At 37.2% G+C, this 20,957-nt stretch overlaps 2 protein-coding genes across 4 annotated transcripts in view; both read left to right on the top strand.

Moving 5' to 3' along the window:
- METTL24 (methyltransferase like 24) overlaps window positions 1-20,896 on the top strand; it is a 98,610-nt gene extending 77,714 nt beyond the window's left edge. Inside the window, exons 5-6 of one of the 2 annotated variants that reach the window (XM_074368494.1) lie at window positions 15,557-15,685; window positions 18,842-20,896. In XM_074368494.1, coding sequence (XP_074224595.1) covers window positions 15,557-15,685; window positions 18,842-18,991 — 279 coding nt within the window. In that variant the 3' untranslated portion in view covers window positions 18,992-20,896. Of the gene's footprint in view, window positions 1-15,556; window positions 16,817-18,841 lie in introns of those variants that run through there. The other variant, XM_074368493.1, reaches the window with a different exon arrangement.
- The window catches only part of WASF1 (WASP family member 1), a 123,290-nt gene continuing 117,889 nt past the window's right edge, over window positions 15,557-20,957 (top strand). Inside the window, exon 1 of one of the 2 annotated variants that reach the window (XM_045524685.2) lies at window positions 15,557-15,685. The gene's annotated coding sequence lies outside the window, so the exon portion shown is untranslated. Of the gene's footprint in view, window positions 15,686-18,847; window positions 18,956-20,957 lie in introns of those variants that run through there. The other variant, XM_045524683.2, reaches the window with a different exon arrangement.

The following is a 20,957-nucleotide window of genomic DNA, read 5'->3' on the forward strand; positions in this document are numbered from 1 at the left end:
GACCCAGAATGAATGTAACCAATGGGTGACCAATTTAAGACTTCATAAATATTGAGCAAATTGTATACCTCATGTATGTATATTGTTTAGTGACGATTTTAGTGTTTACTCAGCAATTCTGTCCCTTTTTATGTTCAGTACATCTATGTATTTTATATATGCATAATGTCTCATAAGTTACTTTTCTATACTTAACACGTCTTACAAGTTTCACCTATCCTATTTGATTTCTCATTTTCTGTAGCAGAATTGAATATTTTCAAATAAAACAACAAATGCACATTACTAGTTTAAATCTTAAAACTAATAAAATTGTGTTGATCAAATTTGTTTTCACCATGAATCCACTTTAGCACTTAGTGTTCAAAGACCTCCATCTAGTATTCCACAGGAGCCTGAAATAGTCATTAATAGGCCCTAGTTAATAAAAAATAGAGTGAGCAAAATGAGGTATTTGACAATCCTGTAAAGCCATTCTGAACTTCACTCTTGTGGTACAGTAAGTAATTAATTGTGGAAGATAGAATTGGGTGTGCAATTATCTAAGGAACCCCCCCCCCCCCGGAAATTGTTTTCATTTTTAAAAAACCAGATTTCTTATGTGACTCTGTTCCCTTATCATTCAACTCTGTTAAAATTGATCTGCAGGAAAAATTATTTTGGCTTATTTTTAAGCCTAAGAGTGCCCAAGACAAGTGCTTTATGACATGTAGTAATGTTTCTCCTGTGGTTAGATTCTGGTCAGTTGAGATTTTGCTATTCAACTGATGGTTTTCATTTCAGAGATAGTTGTACTAGAAGATATGTGTTTGAGGTACAAAGTCTCTGGGCTTAGGCACAGGACAGCCAGAATCTTAAAATGTCATAGAAAATTGATCTTGCCAAATCACAAATTCCCCCCTCGTTAGCCATTGGTCTCAGTTTCTTCCCCATTCTTTATTGTAACATTAGCTCTTTCAAAGAGGAAAGCCTCATCGAGCTTTCTTGTAAAAAGTGATAATGTGTAGAGAAGTCAGAGCATGAGCAAGGGACACAACTAGAGGAATATTCTACCCACTGGAGAGTCTGCTCTCAGAATGCCCTTTATTCATTTAACAACACAGGGAACTAGAAATGCAAGACCTAGCACACTTGTAAATAATTACTTAGGGTTGATAGAGTTACAGGAAGTAGAAGGACAGAGATTTGGCAAGCAGTGTGGTTTTTACGTGAAACAAACACATGGATGACACTTTCAAAAAACTTCCCTATGACAGTTACCCAGACTTTTCTCTTACATGGTTGGGCCTATAACAGGCAATAGCTGAAGACCATTTATCATGTATAGAAAGTATTCTTTTTACTTCTTACACATTCTGTTATCAAGAACATTCTTTCATTAATGCTTAGGGGAAAGTCAGAATGATTTTGCATGGCTTAGTTCAGAGTAGAATATTTCTATTTCTTTTTTTTTTTTGACATGCTCAGATTAGTGTGTTTAATCAAGACAAATTCACTTATTTATAAGAAGACTCTACATTCAGTAATCAACATGAAGAATAAGATATTATGAATAAGAAAATCTACTCTCCAAGTAGAAGAATGTTAATATATTGGAACAACAAAAGATATTAAAGGAACTTTGGCTTTCTATAACATTTTCCTGATAAAGATTCCTATATACTGTAACTTAAACTACACTTTTTTGAGGGGCTTTTCCATTTAGAGTGGATTTAACAATCATAGATATAATATAGGGTAGCAGTTTCCAAAAAACTATTGGATAGCAAAGGATAAATGAATCCTGTTCCTTAGCAACCACATGGAGGGATATACCAGCCCTCAAGCTCCTGAAATGAAGTTTAAAGTTGCTACTATTTTTGGTTTTGGCTTCCTCTGAAAATGATTTTTATCCCTTGAAATTATTTTTTATATAATGAAGTTTGAGCCCTTTCCAACTCTTCTCTCTGTAACATTAGTCTTGTAAGTAGCAGTCTCTCCATCCTTTGATCTCAGCATGTGTGGTTATAAGAGGAATGGCTGCCCTGGAAATAAGATCAAATTGGGGATGGAAACTAATATCATGAGAAGTGAGGGTAGAGCAGAGACATTTCCAGCCATTCAGCAAGCTTTCATCATTTCAGGAAGAAAAGTGCTCTGGGATTTTCTGATCCACTCAATCTTTAATGGATTTTTTTTTTTAGCTAATATGTTATAGGACACAGCTTTTTTAGAGGAAAAATATTTTAATGTTGGGATGGGTGCATTTCTGATTTTTCAGTAGTTTTTTTTGTGTGAGTGCCCAGTGCCATCTATTTGGTATGTTCTATGTAATTCTTCCAGTGTTGACATCCTTTCTCATCTGTCACTCTTCTCTCAGCATTTTTCCTCCTTACTCTCTTGCCCCAATTTTATTTATTTTTTAATGACTTCTTTCCACTAAATCAGAAGTGTATACACTGAGGGATTGTGATATGCTGAGCACTGACACTCTAAGGAAGGCACACTAAGCAATCTCTGCAGCTGTGCCTGGTGTGGGCAGCCTTTCAGAAATGAGGGTCTGATTGCTGAACCATATTTCTATCTTGGGGCTGGTGGTATCTAGTGACCAAGAAAGTCCCAGGGACTTCAAGAAGGCCTTCCAATAAAAATTCAGTACATTCTGCTCGTTAGTTTCATTTGAGTTAATCAGCTAATCTTTTAAAAAGGAATTTATCTCTGGAAAATTCAGTTTATTCTTGCCTGAGAATCAAGTACTTAAGTCATATAATCTTACTTGTTTCTTGAGTAGCTGTCTCATGATACTTGGCTGAGGGAGTGGAAGTTGGCTGAGGTGGAAAAGTAGGAAATTTTTGTGTCTGGCTTGGTGTATGTTTTGAAATGAGGAGCTTTGGCCAGCAAGAGGGCATCTGAGAGTAAATGCTGTGGATGTGAAGTCACAGGAGTGCGAGGAAGGCAGAAGGAGGGTGGGAAGAAGAAATACTTGGGTATTGTTATCCTTCTCTGCCATTTTAGCTGAGGCTGTGGAAGTGCACACTTGCAGAGTTATTAGCATGCTTTCCTTCTGCAGGGCAGCCATAGGTTGTTAATGCTTGTTATATACTAAGTACTCTCAAATATTTCATATTCCATGCTACAGATGCAGAAGAGAGACTGGATTTTTGTTGCTGTTGACTTTTGCTGTATACTATTGAACACCTTTTAGGTGTTCAGTAAATCCTTTTTGAGGGTCTTCTGTAAATCAGGAACTCAACCAATGGAGGCCAGCATGAGGGTTCTTGCCCTCAAAGACACCATGATCTCTAGTGGGAGACAAACATTCATCTAGAAAAGTACTAAGCGCTAATGCAAGAGAAGCAGAAGAGGAGTAACTCCTTTTTCTGGACAGGGGGTCAGGAAGATGTCACAGAAGAGTTGGTATTTCAGCTGGCTCTTGGGAGTTGAATGGGAGGTTATCTCTAGAGGTAGAAGGGAGGAGAAATAGTAAGTGCAAAGGAAGCGACATGAGAAAGAGAATCATGAATTGCAAAAAGTTAAAAAAATTCAGCATGGCTGATACAAGAGGTGATTTGTGGAGAAAGCAAGAACATAAGGGCATGAGGCAAAAAAGGGAGGTTGAGTCCAGGCTATGAGGGACCTGGTAAGCCCTCTAAAGGAGTTTGGATTTAATTTTGTAGCTGCAGAAAGCCAGCAGAGGACCTGAAGCAGGAGACTTAAATAATCAGGTTTTAAATTAGGTAGATAAGTCTAGAAACATTGTGGAAGGTGGACAGTTCAAGGATATGATCTCTTGAGAGGAGGCACAGTGCATCAGAGATGTTGGGTGAGCAAGCAGTAAAAAGACTGATAAGAGCCAGTGTTGGTGAAGGTAATATTAGTCAGCCTTGGCATTTTAGCAATAGCTATCATATCTATCAACCTCTACCAAAATTTAAAATGTGGGCGGGAAGAAGGGACTTTTACTTTGTGTTTTATACATTTCTTTCCCAATTGTGTTTTTTACAACCAAACGTTTTAATAAAACAAATTTATTTTTGGAAAAAAGTCAAATCCCACTGCAAAAAAGTTAAAGCTACAGCACAAAACATTTTAAATCTCTATTTAATGATTCATTTTAAAAGAAATATTCATTATTAAAATATTTTAAAGTTGCTCTGGGGCTTGCTATAAACAAATTTGAACTGAGTTTTTGTCTATGAAAAAATAGAAATGTCATACTGTCCACAAATAATGAAAGCTGGTTTTGCACTAGTAACAATTTGTTTTTAAAAAATTATCATTTTCGTCTAGGGATCTAGTTAGTCCAAATTGTAGATAACTCAAAATAAATATTTGATATTTAGCTGTGATATTTATAACTGCTTTTGAATGTGGGTTTTGAATTATCTCCTAGATAACTGAGAATTTACTTTAAAAAATATATAGACTATATAGATTTTTTACATAGACTGTGGACTCTGTTGATCCTTTCCTGTAAACTGTTTTTTGCAAGTTCAAATTTTGTCTGATTGACAATTTCCAGCACAGAGATAAAGAAGCTCACAACCAACTAACTATAACTAATATAGTTCGCCACTCTCAGTTCTTTGAAACAACAAATTAAAGATGTATTCTCTTAACTAAAGACATTAAGAAGCTGTTTTAAGCATAAATTTATTAGTTAAACATCCAGTTGCTAAGGAACTCAACCAAATTTGGCAACTCATTTCAGAAAAAACAAGATGGTACTACTTTTCCTCCCCTAATGAGAAACAAGACAATTAGAACACACTTGTCTCCATTTAGATGCTCATGGAAAGCACTGGTATGAGGATCACTAGTAACTGAAAAGAACTTAAACTTGCTAAGTATAATATCTTGTAAGAGATTTGGCTTTCTAGGAAGTTCACATGTTATTACTACGTTATTCAGGGAAGTATCCAGTAAGCTGTCATTCTAGTTAACATGATTCAGGGCTATCCTTGGTGCCTGAAAATGTCTGCCTGAAACCACCCACTCCCTGAAAAATAGAGCATTCAGTTTAGGGAAGGTGTTCCTGGTGACAGGTTAACAACGGACTGGCCGCCAAGCTCCATGAGTGGTGTATGCATGTTAAGGAAATGGCATCTTTCCCTGTTTCTCTTGAAAAAATGCCATCTGGAAAACTCAAGCGCCAATAAAACTTCATTGCCTCATGGCTGAAACCTTCCAAGGCATCAGCAATTCTTTTTTAAAAGGATGATGAATAAGATGATAGAGAATCCTGGGAACATCAATTCAAAAATTATAAAAACAGCCACCACTGAAATCAAGCAAGATGATGAAGTCCCAGGTTGACAACTGACAAAATTTTCATGATTACCTCCATTCTCTATGTTCTGGGCCAACTCACAGGCTTAAGAAAAAAATCCATTGTATGTAGTGATCTCTTTGGTTTAGTTTAAAGTGTATAGACTTGAGTGGTTTTCAAAGAGAACCATCTGCCAAATGTCCCACATGTCAATCTATGGCAAACAAAGTAGTAAAGGTGTCTTTCCAGTTTAACTGTTGGGCAGGCATTCTGCTGTTCCTGATGTGGGACTGAGAAAAAAGGAAGGTTTTAGGGCAATCAGAGAGGAGAAATCTCTATCAGAAATCCTCTGCAAGGCACCTGGCAGTTGGAGGATTAAGCTGAGTCTCCTCTTCCCCCTCCTCCTTCTTCACATCATCTTCTTTTGCCTCTTCCTTGTCAAACAAATGAGTCTCTTATACACTTTAATCTTGATAAATGTTTAAATGACTCCTCCACTCCTCCATATGTGCTGTGCCCTTTCCTTTCTTTTGAATTTACAGTCCTTCCTGCTTGTGCAATTTAGAGATTGCCAGGTATAAATCAGTAGATGTTGTGAAACATGAAAAAATACAAATTTCTCATTAAATTCATATTATGGTGAAAATACAATGACAATTCTTATTTTTTAGGAAGATCAGCTCTCATCTTGTCATCTAGCTCTGTGGAGGGTAGATTTCTACTGCGGGTCAGAAAGTCCCAGGACAACTTACTGAATTATACCTAAGAGAAGCTTGGGCAGTTTGCATATGTCTTTAGATTGCTCCAGTCAAGATGTTAAAATGAATTTGCCTGAAAAAAAGGTCACTGTACATGAATATTAAGTGGGTGGCCTTTCAGAGAAAGAAACAACAAAGAACTTCCCATTAGAAACAGATTTCATAACTATATGCACTGTTTAACCTCAATTATTTTTAAGGTAGTATTTTAACTACAAGAAATATAACCAAAATATTAATAGTAATTTCCTCTTGGGGTAGGGATTTTGGACAACTTTTTTCTTCTTCTCTATATCTTTTTGTACTTTCCCAATTTTCATGTCTTATTTTTATATATAGAAACAAACGAAACAGCATCCCAAATTGTTGTCCCCTTCTAGGGAATGGAGAGGCTTGAGGGGGGTGGAATGTCATATGTTTTTTTCTTGGTATGTTAGGTCTGAAATAATTTTTTTCTTTTTGACAATTTAACACATGACATGGTGTTGGCTGTCAACCTGGCCCCTTCCGGTTAGACCTGAACCTGAAATCAGGAATCAAAGGGAATGTGTAATCCATTTTTGGTGTGGAGGGGATGAATTAGTGGAAGGAAACCCCTCTTTAGCAGGAACAGGAGCCTTATGGCAATTGTGTCAGCCTCCACAGATGCAAATGGTAGTTTTCTTCTTCTTATGTGTTTTTGTTAATTTGTACAAAACTTTTTAAAGCATGACGTAGCAAAGAAAATGTCCCAGCCCCAAATTATGCCTTTTGGTCATGCAAAAGCTTTGAAATCAATGTAATGACAATGTTATTACTCCAGAAAAAGCACATGGAACAAAGGGGAGAGGGCACTAGTTCCAATGACAAAATAAGCTACAACTGCTAAAATGCATGTGCCTTGTCTGAAGGCAGAACTAATTGCTTCCTTTTACCCCCAAGAATGGCAGCAAGTGGGTCATGCACATGCTAGGAGCTCAACAAAGACTTATTAGATTAATAAACACTCCGTATTTGCTTTCCTCCTGTCATTTTTGCAAAGGGAACTGTAAATTCAGAAACCCTCAACAATTTTTTATTTTGTGCTCGGTTTCCTTAATATTATGAGGGTATAAGAGCCCCTGTTTTGATGTCAGACCCAGTTAGATTCCTGATTCTGCCACTTAATAGCAGTATGACCTGGGTTGTTTGGCTAACTTCTCTGAATCTCAGGTTTCTATGGAAACTGCCTGGATTTGGTTTTGGCTTCGCTTCTTACAAGTTGTATGACCTACTGAGTCCTCAGTTTCCCCATCTGTCTCATGAGGATAATGAAACACTCATTTCATTTGTTTGTTGGGGGATGAACTGGAGGCATTGCATAAAAAGTGCTTAGCATGCTGCTTGCTAGGCACATAGCAAATGCTTAAATAGTTGGCTGTTAGGGTTTTTTTTATTACTAGTAGACGTAAGATAAAATAATATATGTGTACTGAGGGATGGCACATCTAAAGCAAGTATTAGGGGCTTTTAAATAGTATCCAGTGAGAACCAGTAAACAGTTATTTCTACAAGTCATTGTCTTAACATTTTCCCTAAAATGAGGTGTTTAGATACAATCAGTATCTGAATATATAGCAGATTTCTTTGAGTATTTTATGGGTAATTTCTAAATGTGGGAGTTGGTATTGATCTTTCTGTGTATAAAGTTTTTTCCTCCTCATTGCAATTGCTACATAAATTTAACAGGAGGTTCAAAACTGATACTGCTTTTTTTTTTCTTGAAAGTTTAAAAAAACCTCTTAATTTTTTCCCTTATTTTCTGACTTTTAGCCATACATCTGTTTATAGTTTTCTATCACTTAATCTTCTCTTTTCTCTTGGGTTGGGACTCATGTATATGTCTTGATTATAAGCAGAAGTGATTTTACCTAATTCCATATTTGTAATTTTGTACTCTTTTTCTTAAAGAGGGCCCTCAAATTAAATAAGCTTCAAGCTCCACAAAACCTGGATTTGCCCCAATTATAAGTTACATTTGTTTTGCAGGTGAAAGACTTGACACATTCAACTTAAAATTTCCTAAAGTGAATGTTATTTTGAGAGTATTGTGAGACTAAATACATCTTTATTTTCTTGTTCCACTTGAGGCCTGACTGAATTTTGCTTTGCTTCTTCAAGAAAAAGCATCTGTGCTTTCAACAAAAATATACAGATGTGTAGAATTCATTGAATGGTCAAAATAATGTCAGTATCTGGCTTCTTAAAAGTATACTAGAATTTGAAATGTATAGAATAGATGAAGAAAGCTAACTTCATTAACATGATGCCCAAACCTAGATTTTTTGAGCTAAAGGAGCTAACAAAGAATGAGATTGCAGACCCATTTTGTTAATGCACTATGTATTTCTGGGTTAAGAGAGGAAGGGAGAGTGCAGTGTAGTGGTCATGAGAATTCTGGAAGAAGAAGAATTGCCTTGGTTTTGAAGCAAAGGAGGAGGCAAGAAAGAAATATGTAGGGAATCTAGAGGAAGAGTAGTAATCCCAGAATTAGAAAATTGCTGACCAGTTCAGGAAGTGCTGAATAAGAACAGCGTACTTTTAAGTGGGGACTTCAGCTTCCAGTAGGCATGGATTGCTGGCTTATTGCACTGCCACTAACTACTTCACAGAAAGCTTCAAGCCTAAATAAATTTTTCATTAGGGACACCACTCTTTATAAGTAGCTAAGAATACTAGAATATGTTGAATGTATTTAAAAGCAGGTAGAATTACATATGAAAAAATTGTAGTGGCTTAAACAATAGAAGAAATTTCTACTTACATAAGAGAAGTCCAGAGGTAGGTAGTACAAGTCTTGTATAGAGACTTCATAGTCATCAGGGGCCCAAGCTTCATTCAGCTCTCTTCTCTTTCATCCCTAGGGTGTAGTCTTTCTCCTTATGGTCCAATATTGCTGTGGTAGCTCCAGCCATCACATTCTCACTCTAGGCAAAGGGATGGAGAAAGCACTAACTATAGCTCTTTACTTTAAGGAAACCTCCTGGAAATCCCACATGACACTTTCACTTACATCTTATTGGTCATATTTTAGTCACATGACATATAACCATAAAAGAGATAAGGAAATACAGTCTTTTATCTGGGCAGCAATGTGTCAGCTAGAAATCAGGGTTTTGTTATTGAGGAAGAATAAAGAATGGATATATGGGCAAGTGATACCTCTGCCGTGTTACATTTGCCTTTAAACTAAACAATAGTATATGTTGCTATTTTTCTTTACTAAGAACCAAACATTTTACAGAATCTGAATTTGTATTAATGTTCTTAGTGATGAACTGATATTAATTAGAAGTAAATTTAGAAAATGCCAGATTGTGCTTTTCTGGGAGCTTCTAGTGCAAAGAGATTCTTAGCAGAGAAGGATATTGAGAGAAGAAGGGAATTATGCTTCTTTCTCAAATATTGTAGCAGTCCTTAAACAAAACATTTCACTTACCCTTGAATCTCAAGGAAAATGAAGCTTAGAGTTGTAGACTCACCTCAAAGCTGTATTAGTGTTTGATGAATGTATGTGTGTGTGTGTGTGTGTGTGTGTGTGTTTATCTAAGACTCAGAGCAGAGGAGTGATGTTTGAGAGGTAGAATATTTGTCACTGTTTCATTAGTTTGTGATCTTGGGCAAATCCTTTAGCCTCTTTAGAATTTAGTTTTCCTTGTCTATAAAATGAGGAAGTTGGGCCAGATATTCACATATCCCTACTGGCTTTAATCTTCAATAACTTGGGCCCTGGGAGATCCATTTAATCATCTTTCCTTCCATCCATCCATCCATCCATCCATCCATCCATCCATCCATCCATCCATCATATTTGATAGTGCCTGGCAGTAGGGTAGAAGCTAGGGATTCAAAAATAAATAAGTTAATGACTTCCTAGAACTTATAGTCCATCTAGGATACAGGGACAATACCTCTTTTGCCTCTTGTCAGATGGAAATGCAGTTGAAAAAACTTTTCAGTTTCACTTCCCAATGTGCTGTATAGAGATGGTCCTTGACTATCATGTTTGAAATACCTCTGTATATTTGCTGGTCAAATTTTAATTCTTCCCCCAAGTCATCTCCCTAAACATAGCTGCTGTGGTGCAGAGAAGGTACATTTTTATATTTAGCTTAAATAAGATAATCTTAATCGGGGAGCAGGAGGCAAAGGGGTTATGGATCTCATTGGGAATTAGTAAAAATAATAACAGCTAACACCAGTGGAGCACATACTCTGTGTTAGGTGCTGTGCATGGTGCCTTATGGGCATTTCTCCTTTAACCTTAAGAGAGCCCTGTGGTAGGAGTCCTGTGTTTTCCTCTAAGTCACTGAGAGGCTAAACAACCTGCCCCAGAACCATGTGATGAGGCCATTTGGCTCTAGAGCTAAGGTCCCAGGGAATACAGTTTTCTTAGAAAAGTGCTCATGGGCACAAACATATTTTTTTGCACACAGTTCCAAGGAATACAAGCCTTACTGACACCTTTGGTGATGTGTTTGGGAAGCCTTGGCCTAACTATATGCTAACTAAGAAAACAGCTGGTGTTGGAAAACTACCATATACCTTTCCAGGCCAAAGATTACCAGGTGTGGATACTTTCTGCACCTGCTTATGAGAAGGGGGAAAACGCAGCCTGCCTGTGCTGGCACTGAGTCCTTTGCATACACACCATAAAAATCTCACCCAGTGTCGTCAGACATTGATTCTCAAAGTGTGGTCCAGTGGTTCTCAGATTGTCAACTTTTGGACCAGTAGCATCACCATAAGCTGGCTCTTGGTGAAAATGCAAAACTCAGGCCTTACTCCAGATCCACTGAATCAGAACCTGTGTGTTCACAGCCTTCCAGCTGATTCTGCTGCTGTGATACCCTGAGCAGCACTGCCCAGTGGAACTTCGTGTGATGATGGAAATTAAAGCAGTTGTCTGGTGCTGTCCTTGGTCCTGCCAGACTCCACCCTGGGCCATGTCCCTTGCTGCCATCTCAATCCTGTCTAAATTTGCACTGCGTTGTTCCCTGCTGTTGCATGTCACCAGCAGCCCAGTTGACTTCTTGACTTGTCACCAGCTCACCCATTTCCAATCCCTGACCTAGGTTTCTGGGTCTACGTGCTATATTACTTCATCCAGCCTAGAAGGTTCTTGCCCAGCAGCCTCAGGTTAGCTCTTTGGAATAGTCTAGAGATCTGCCCCCCCCCCCAAAAAAAGTCTTTCTTTGTAAATGTTTTCCTTAATTCTTTAAAATTCGTTTACAGGGTGTTGCTCCTGAGTGGATTACTACATAAAAATTATTTTCTTATATCATTAGTTCAGAATTGATCCTACATTAGCTTAGAGTGACCCTTCATATTTCTCATAATACACAGGGCAAGTCTAATCTCTCTTTCCCTAGTGGTAGCAGAAATCCTGTAATGTTACATTTCTGCCAGCCAACAATGACAATTGGGCCTGATTTAGTGTGTTTAATGTCTAAGGCTCTAAAAGAGACTTTTAATCCTCTTGCTCGTTTAAGATAGATTAATTTCTTTTATTTTTCTACAAAAACAAGATCCTCTTTCTAATGTGCTCAATTTTTAATTTAAGCAGATTATATATAAAAGCCTGGATTTACTTTGCTTTAATCATTAGATAACAACCTTTCAAAATTTAACTAAAAGTCAGGAAGAAGTTGTATTAATAAAATTGTTTTAAATTATGGTTGAATATTGACCTTATAGAAATAGTTATTTCAGGTGGCTGTTGTGGGTTGAACTGTGTCCCCTCAAAATGCATATGCTGAAGTCCTAACCCCCAGTACCTCAGAATGTGATCTTACTTGGAAATAGAGTCTGGGTCAAGGCAGACGTAATTAGTTTAAATAAAGTCATAATGATGTAGGATGGGCCCCTAATCCAATATGGCTGGTGTCCTCATAAAGGGGAAATTTGGACACATACACAGGAAAATGCCATGTAAAGATGAAGACATAGATCAGAGCAATGCAGAAGCCAAGGAATGCCAGAGATTGCCAGCAAACCACCAGGAGCTAGGAGAGAGGCATGAAACAGATTCTCCTTTGCAGCTCTCAGGAGGAACCAACACTGTTGGACATCTTGGTTTTGGACCTCTAGCCTCCAGAAATGTGAGACAATAAATTTCTGTTGTTGAAGCCACACAATCTGTGGCACTTTGTTACAGGAGCCCTGGCAGACTAATACCCATGCCAGCGAATCTTAGTCCCTTTCCTCTCATCTCTGAAGTCCTGGGTGGATGTACACAGGATAAACTTGTGCCCATGATGAGGAAGCTGACACATGGCCCCACATTTTAATCCAGTTAAAATTAAAATTCTATTTCCTCAAAATGTCCCGTAAAATGTGGTTTATTGTATAATTCAGGCATAAGGAAAAGGAGATAACCTTTGATGGGAGGACTACTTTAATGCTTCTGAAGTTATACCAAATGGGTTGCTTCATCTACTTTCTTTGAGACCCTTCTACCCAAGAGTATGTCTTCAGTTATTGCAGAGTTTACAGAGTTAACACTTACTTGTTTTTCTCAAGAAACCTCATTTAACCTAACTATACTAGAATTAGCACTTGATTATTCCAATGTAATAATTTGCATGATTTTTTGTGCCATAATTGTTGAGAAAGCTGATACTAGAATCTTAAAAGTGGCATGTCTTATTCAGAGATGTTTAGTGCCTCATAATAACAATAATATTGGGTGCATTATGCAGTAATAATGGAAATTACACTTGCAAAATAGTTGTGGTAATGGAACATTCTGAAATGCAACAAACAGAAAAAGCACACTGGAAGAGAAAACCATGTTTTATGCACGGCATTTGGCTGGCTGTGCTCTCAGGCTGGAGGAGGGGAAAGAGCTATGTCCTCAGTCCTGTTCTACCTACCCTGGCTACATGATTTAGATCAACCTATGTAATTCTGATTGAAGTGAAGAATTTTTGGCCACTGGAATCTAAAGGGGGTTGAGGGAGTGTGGTTGTGTTTGAAATACTTTTTGCTCTTTAGATAGGGTAGCATTTTGTAAATGAAAATTGAATTTCTAAAGAAAGCATATATTTGTTATGATTTAGCCTAATAATATGGTTTTTTCCCCTGTTGCTCATAACTTCTGATTGATAGCCTATTTAAAAAGTATGTTTGGAAAAAACATGCAAAGTCTATTCCTATATACTTCACCAATACACTTTTTAGGTGAATTTTAGGCTAACTTTACCCTGTCCCTTTAATACTTTGGTTTATTGATCACACTCAACATATGTAAACTCACAGAAAATCATGGTAGAAAATAAATCTACAAGAAACCTAAGAAATTTCTAACTATATGAATTGACACAACAAATGTTGATTTTGAGTTCTGAATATTTTCTGTACCAATTAGGAAATGTTGTGGATTTTTGATTAAATATTTCTTTTGGCAAATTAATTACCATAATTCAGGATTACTTTGCTTAAAAAGGCAAAAGGTTAAACAAAGCCAAGGAAGTGCCAGGGCAGCAGAGATGAAATAAGAGTCAATTAACTATCGTGTCCAGTTCACAAAAATTATTTTAGTCTTGTATATTTTCACATGGAACCTGCCTTTACTCAACTCCTTTCAGAAAAGAAAGTTTGTTTTGGGTTTTTTTTTTTTTAACTTTAGCTCATTAATTTTTGAACCATTGAACCAACAAATTGGTTTATGTATATCTAGCCTTTTCTAAGTCTTCTTGATATCCTTGGGGTTGTTACCATCATTATTCCCCTGGTGGACGAGAGGTACTATCCAAGGCAGAGTGAAAGCAACTCCTGCAGGGTCTTAGGATGTCAGGCAAAGATCATTTTCTTGGACCAATTATGTCTAAATTCTTTGCTTCTCCTCCTCCACTCAACTTTGAAATCACACAAGGAATGTTACTGTTGCACTGAGAACTTCATGTCTCAGCTGCATATGAGAAATTGTCACACATGCAATGAGAGAGAGGAGAGGCTGGGGCAGGATTGGTCTTGGTCATTATCCATCCTTCTAAAGGCAAAGATACTTCACTTTCACAGGCAGGATATTGGTTGGCAGCTTCTAGAGGAGCCGTTTAGGGTTCTGCTGTCACCTCTTGGGACTACAGGCTTTGCTCTAGTGCAGTGATTCCCTCCATCCTGATCATTCCAGTTTGTGTCTGAATGCTGTCAGCCTTCCTCTGTGTGGTCAGATTATCCCCTTTAACTTCCCCCTCCATTTCTTGGCAGCAGAAAAGTCATTTTTTTAATCAAATCCTTGCTTACCTATAGGGCTGTTTTGCTGAGATTATGCCTGTAGAAAGTAATTCTTCAAGCTGGAAAATGTTCTGCTTCCCAGTGTAAAATGAGGATGTTAATAACAATAATTATATTCACTGACCCTTATTCACTCTCCAGTAGTACCTTATTTTCCAAAGCAAAAGCGTTTTAGAAACTCTGAGTTACCATTTTTCCTCTTTTTATTTTTTTAATGGGCAGTCAACCTTGTTTCATGGTTAAGAACATGGGCCATGTAGACAGACTCAGTTCAGATTTCACCATTGCCTCTCCAGCTATGTGACTGGGGATGGGTTACCCTCTGAGTCTGGTTTCCTCAACTTTAAATAGGAATGCTAGCAGAATCACCCTTGCAGAATTGTTAAGAGGAGTATATGAATATTGCAAGGTAAAGCACTTAGCATAGTGCTAGGCACACAGAAGTACTCAGTAAGTAATTAGCTTTCATTGCTTTCTGGAGGTATTTGGGATTCTGTTAGTCTAATGGATTTTGTGCAAAGCCAGCAGAAAGGAGCTGATTCTCATAACTTAATTAATTGCAAAATCTCTCCCATCCTACTCTTCTTCCTATATTCTGTCCTATCTGGAATGTGAGCTTGTATTTATCAGATGAACAGAGAATAGTGTTGCTTTAAAATTTTGTTTTAATTTTTAAAATTAAAAAAAATTGTAGAATGCTGTGCTGATATATACTTTATAAATAAATCATGGAATAATAATAATAATAATAATAATAATAATAATAATAATAATAATAATAATAATTTTTTTTTTACAAGTCCAGTGTTAAGATACCTGAGAACTTCCCCTGGCTTTCAGTTCTGATGAAATTGGAGAGGTATAAGATTTGTGAGGTGGGCTCTGAAGGCACTGACCCTCTGTCAGTCCCTCTCTGCAGGCCTTCATTCTGCCAGGACACGGATGGGCTCCCCTGAGTAGTGTTTAGGTTGCTGGGGAGAGGCTGTGGGCACAGGGTCCCGTGATACATATTTTCCAGCACTTCCTTTTCAGGAATTCACTCCCACTTGTCAGAAATTAAGAGGAGCCATCATGATTTCTGACTGGTATTTTATTATTTGTATATTAACATTTGGTGTGGAGTGAGGTTAGAAATCATGTCATAGGTGGTCATTTGACAAAGACCTCTAACTCCAACACTTGAAAAATTCTGCTTTCTTGGGAGGTAGCTATACAGTGATGCTCCTGATAACAAGATGGTATTTTTAACAATGTTTATTGACTCTGCTAATCTCATTTCATCATTTTGTTACAGATTGATGTTCTCAAAGCAGATCTGGAAAGTGCAGAATGGAAAGTTTTGGAAAATCTTATTCTGGAAGATGTCCTTGAACAAATTGGACAGCTCATCTTTGAGATCCATCTCCACTGGCCCGGCTTTGAGGTCAGTGGCAGTGACAGCAGTGTTGTGCGGTTCTGGTACAGCCTCCTCAAAGAGTTAGAACTACAGGATTTCAGGCTTTTTCACAGTTACAAAGATTTATCTAAGCCTCAGCTGTTCCTGAAGAAAGATATTTTCAATGCAAGTAGCTGTTACACTCTGAGTTGGGTGAATACGAGATGGAAATAGGATGCAGGCCCTCATCAAGAACTCAAGAAAATATTTGCAGCATGGAGCATGACTATGATTCTAATACACCTCCAGGCTCCCACTAGCCTGTGACCTGCTTGAGGCAGAGATTGTGTTATTGCCTTTGTAGTACGTGTAGCCTGGTGCCTGGCACGTGGTAGGGACATAGTTAATTAACACTTGTCGAGGGAATGGACACAGGAGTCAATCTCCTTCTGCCCAGACCCAGGCTCTTTGCCCGTTTGCCTCTGACAAAGAGGGGATTATTGTTCTCCTTCATTTTAACCTGGAAGATAATCCCCCACTTATCTCAGTTTTCCCTAAAATTTGTTATGTGTCTATAATCCATGAATTCACCACCATGAAAAAAATTACATAACATTTCCATTTTTATTCCTTAAATTTGTAGCCTACCATTTAAAATAGGACCTTTTATTTGATGTTAACTCACCTCTTTCAAGGTTTTTCTGGTTCACCGTGTCATTAACATTCTTTATAACTTTGTAGATTTCAGTCTTTACTCCCAAGCCTTTCCTGAGGCCATCCATGCTGTGGCTTTTTAAGAACCACTGATTTTGGTTTCTGGACACACCAAATTCTGTCACTAAGCTTGAAAGACTAGACTACCAAGATCTTTAGCTCAGGATTCTTTTCATACTCAGCCTTAAATCCCTTTCTGTTCCTATGAAACTAAGCACAAAGCAGAACTTGGGGGACTTCAAGCCTGATTTCTAGACCATAGACTTGCCTTTGCTGTCATTTAAAAAAAAATACATTATCTCTAAGATTAAGTGAGTTTTTCTTTGCTGATAGTTGGCATTTGTTGTAAGCCTGTGGCCTGAGGGCCAGAATCTCTCTCTTTCTTGGGATGGTTATACAGTGTTTCACAGGTACCAATTCTTTTTACATTTTTTAAAATTAAACAGAAAATGAAGGTTCTCAATAGTTCAAATGGTCTCTTATCATTTCTATTTTCAGGATTAGACATTTACCACTACACATGAGTTTTAAAAATTTTATTTAAAATAAATTAAATATTATAAAAAATAAACCAAATTATTACCTTACTATAAACTAAGTATATTTTCTGGCATTTTTTACATGCTGGAAGAGCAGGAAAACTATACATACATTATATGTTCGAGAAATCTGGGGAGAGAACTCGTTAGTTCTAATTACTACTAGACTTGATTCCTTTTCCCAATGCTTTCCCTCCTTTTATCCCAGACATTTCCTGGGTTGGCTTTTTGTTTCTTGCAGTGGTTTGAAAATAGCTTTCCTCAGGTGAGAAACCAAAATATATTAGCGTTAGATGATCTTACTAACTTGGGTTTAAAAGGGAACAAGACTTTCTGTAGTGATAATTTTTAAAAATATAAGTGAGATTTTTATATTAAAGTTTATAGTACACTAATAAAAGTCAGTGAGTTGGAGTACCAGTTTGAGTAACTGTGATGTGAAATAGTAGTTTAGCTGCTTTCAGTGTCCCTAGGTATTTCGGAAGTACAAGAAGTCCATAAAACTCTAAAGTGGTTTATACTGTTAGCTTGCATGCTATAGCCTCCAAAACAAAGTTAACTTTAGTCCTATTTCTGTTCGGATTATATTACAGATTCTCTTTCATTTTTTAACAACAATTTTATACACTAAAGTATACATATTAAACCATTTTATACATTAAACCTTTAAACCTTCTTATACACCAAAGTATGAAGTGTACTAATCCTAAGGGTCTAGTCTGATCAGGTTTTAGATATGTTAACATTCATACCAAGATTTTTAATTCATAGGATTAAAGATTAATAGCATTACTGAAAGCCCCCTTTGTACAGGGCAAGTTACCACTTATTCCAGATTGGTGGTGCAGAACATTGGCTTCATCACACTATATATATATCTGAAGCAAGAATGGGTGTACTGTTAAGGAAAAAAAAGAAGACAAACTCAAAATAAATCACAAACACACCCACCCACACCCACCTACTAGGCAGCCTGTTCAATAGTTATTTGTACTTATTTTATGCTTTTTCCCAAGACTGTCCTTCATTCCCTTCATGGATGGTTTGAAATTTGTGTTGAATATTCTGACTGTTGCTATGGTTTCCTTGCCTCTAGAATTATTGTGCTTTTTGTGTGGGCCAGGGTTTCTTAACCTCAGCACTATTTCCGTTTTGAGCTGGGTAATTCTTTGCCAGGGGAGGGAGGGCCATTCTACGTGTTACAGGATGTTTAGCGGCATCCCTGGACCTCCCCACTAGATGCCGAGAGCGCCTTCCCTTCTTCCCCTCAGTGTGACAGCCAGATGGGTCTCCAGACAGTGGTAAAGTCCCCACGAGAGCAAAATCACCCACTGTGGAGAACTACTGGTGGAGGCCATGAGGATGGTCTAGACTGTCACAGCTCTGCTGTCTGGGGAGACCCTGCTCGTGAAGAGCAGGCAAAACAACCACTATTGCCACCATAAACCACCACAAAAGCAATATAAAAGGAATACAAAAAACAAGCAAAATCAAGAGCTGCTGTTTATAGAGAGCTTACTATATGCCTAGTACTGTGTATAGATTATTCCTAATTATCCTGACCTATAAGGAGACATAATTTTACTGATTATACAGTTAAGGAAATTCTAAGAGCCTAAATAGCTTATTCAGATTATTCAAATAGTAAATGGTGGAACAGGAATCTACATATCAGCCTGTCAGATCCCAAAGCCCATGTAGGTCCCCTCCACAGTGCTGCTTCAATAGTCTTTGACAAATGTAAGGACGTATTTTTGCTTCCCTATTAGTAAATGGGAAGGAAAACCTACAAATGTAGTAAGACCAGACCTGCAAATTTGTTGGAGTTGAGATCATTTTTGTAGCATGCAAGTTTAATTTTAACAATCTACTTAATTAAAATATGGCCACCAAACAGAGGCTTACTGAAAAAAAAGTATGAGGACCCAACAACTTCTCTCAATATATTCAGGTTGCCAGAAAAGATCTTGCAAGGCCTGGAAGTGACGCTTGGCCCTGGCTGGTCCCAATACGTGGCACTTTGCTCCTGGATTTTAGAAATGGTCCAGTTACTCAGAAGTGCAGTGTGAGTTTCCTTTCCTTGTTTCAAACTTGCCTTTGACCTGTAGGTATATGAACTCAGAAGTGAATATCTATGACGTATATATCTTAATTAACTCCTACCAGATCAGTGCTTATAAATGAATCTGAAAATACAAATTTAATAATGCTCTTATCAAATGATTAAAAAAGCTGTTCTTTTTTAGATGAAAGACATGATATGTGAAAGACAGGATGTAAGAGATTCAGAGGTCAACCTTTTAGCACAAAATCTGTGTCACAATTTGAGATTAAACTCAAAGGAAAACAATTTTCCCTTTCTCTCTTAGAGTGATTGCATTTGATGCAGTTATAATAGGTTATCGTATAAATATTTGTAACTATTTGACATGTTCAAATGAAGTGAGGCAGGAAGAAGTAAACAAACCTCTGTTAGAATTGGTCCACTAGTAGTTACATCATGGTAGAACAAAAGTAAATTCATGAATTTACAGTGTTCAGTCCAAATCAGTTATGCATGTAAGCTTTTCTGCTTTGGCTGTAAGATTTAGTATATGGTAAATACAGTACAAGGTTTGCATTTCATAAGTATTACATGTTTGAATTTTGCAAAGCTTGGATTAATACCAGGGAAGCAGTCTCATCATATTTCTCCAGATGAAAAATGAAAGCCTCATTGAAACAGATTATTATACTTGACAATACAATGGTATGTACAAGCTCAATTATGTAATATGATTCTCTTCTTTTGGAGATAAATTTATGTTTGCCTTTTAAGCAATAACATTAATTCTTTTTGTACTAACCAATTGCTGGTTCTTTGTGAATTCACTACATTTACTCTTATGCTAAAATGTCTTCCTTTTTCTTACATTTAAAGGTACGTTTGAACTTATCACATGAAACCGTAACACAAAGATTCAAGATATCATTAAATCGCCTAAATTTAGAAATTATTGAAATTCTTTAATTTTATTGTATTTCTGTCCTTAAGAAAAATAAATCAAGCAAGTTTAATGTCACACTTTATATTTAGCACTGTATGGAGAAGTGCTAGTTCTCAACTCATTAAAACTCATGCTTGTGAGTGATTTCATACTCTCATGTAAGATATTTTAAGTTTTTCTTAGTGATTGGTTTTGTGTGATAAGAGTGTCTGAAATAATAAGGGGTATTTTTTCTTGCCAAGTTTGAATTCTAATCTAATCTATTTCAGTAGAGAAGCTCAGTATACATGGGACAGATACGTAGTCAGTAAGTTCCAGGGAGCTAGGTTGGTAAATGGCTGAGGTCCTGAGTCCCTCAGTGGTTCTCCTCCACTGCAGCCCCTCCCTCAGGATCCCCAGATCTCCACAAGATCAAACAGTTAATGTACAGCACAACAGGCAGCCTCCAGGACCCTGCCCCAGCACTGTGGTTAACGTCTGTTCTAACTGCTCTATGTCCTGCATTACTAGTCATTGGATATTTTGACATCACTCCTAGGTGAGTATATGTAATAACAAAAAGTCCAAATGGATTCTATAACATTAATGAAAAACCACATTATGTATCAATAAAAATAAGCTATTAATTATCTGTACAAGAAAATATTATTTCTCAAGGATTGATAACACATCAAACATCATTTCCTTAGGGACCCCCTTATTGAAGAACCCCCAGCTATGTCTCCCTACAATGCCCTCTATTCTCCCCAGTTTTACACTCCTTTTACTTTAGTGTATTTGCTTGTGTAATGGCTTTCCCAGCAGACTGGAAGCTCCATGCGGTTAAGGGCCATGTCTGTAGCCCCAGTGCCTGTCATGGAGCCCACTAGGTAAAAGGTGCTCCATAAATATTTGTTGAATATGAATATAAAGAAAGCTATTTCACATAGCAATTTTCAGTGAAATTATTTCATCATCATTTGTTATTGAAGTTTTTTTTTTTTTTCTGGCATTAAAAATATCTTTGGAATTTAGATGGACCACTATCTCTAATTTTGGCTTATTTAATTTTAGGCACAATTTGTCTTTTTCTTGACATGG

Source organism: Camelus bactrianus, chromosome 8, assembly GCF_048773025.1.
Source record: "Camelus bactrianus isolate YW-2024 breed Bactrian camel chromosome 8, ASM4877302v1, whole genome shotgun sequence".
Taxonomy (NCBI): Eukaryota; Metazoa; Chordata; class Mammalia; order Artiodactyla; family Camelidae; genus Camelus; species Camelus bactrianus.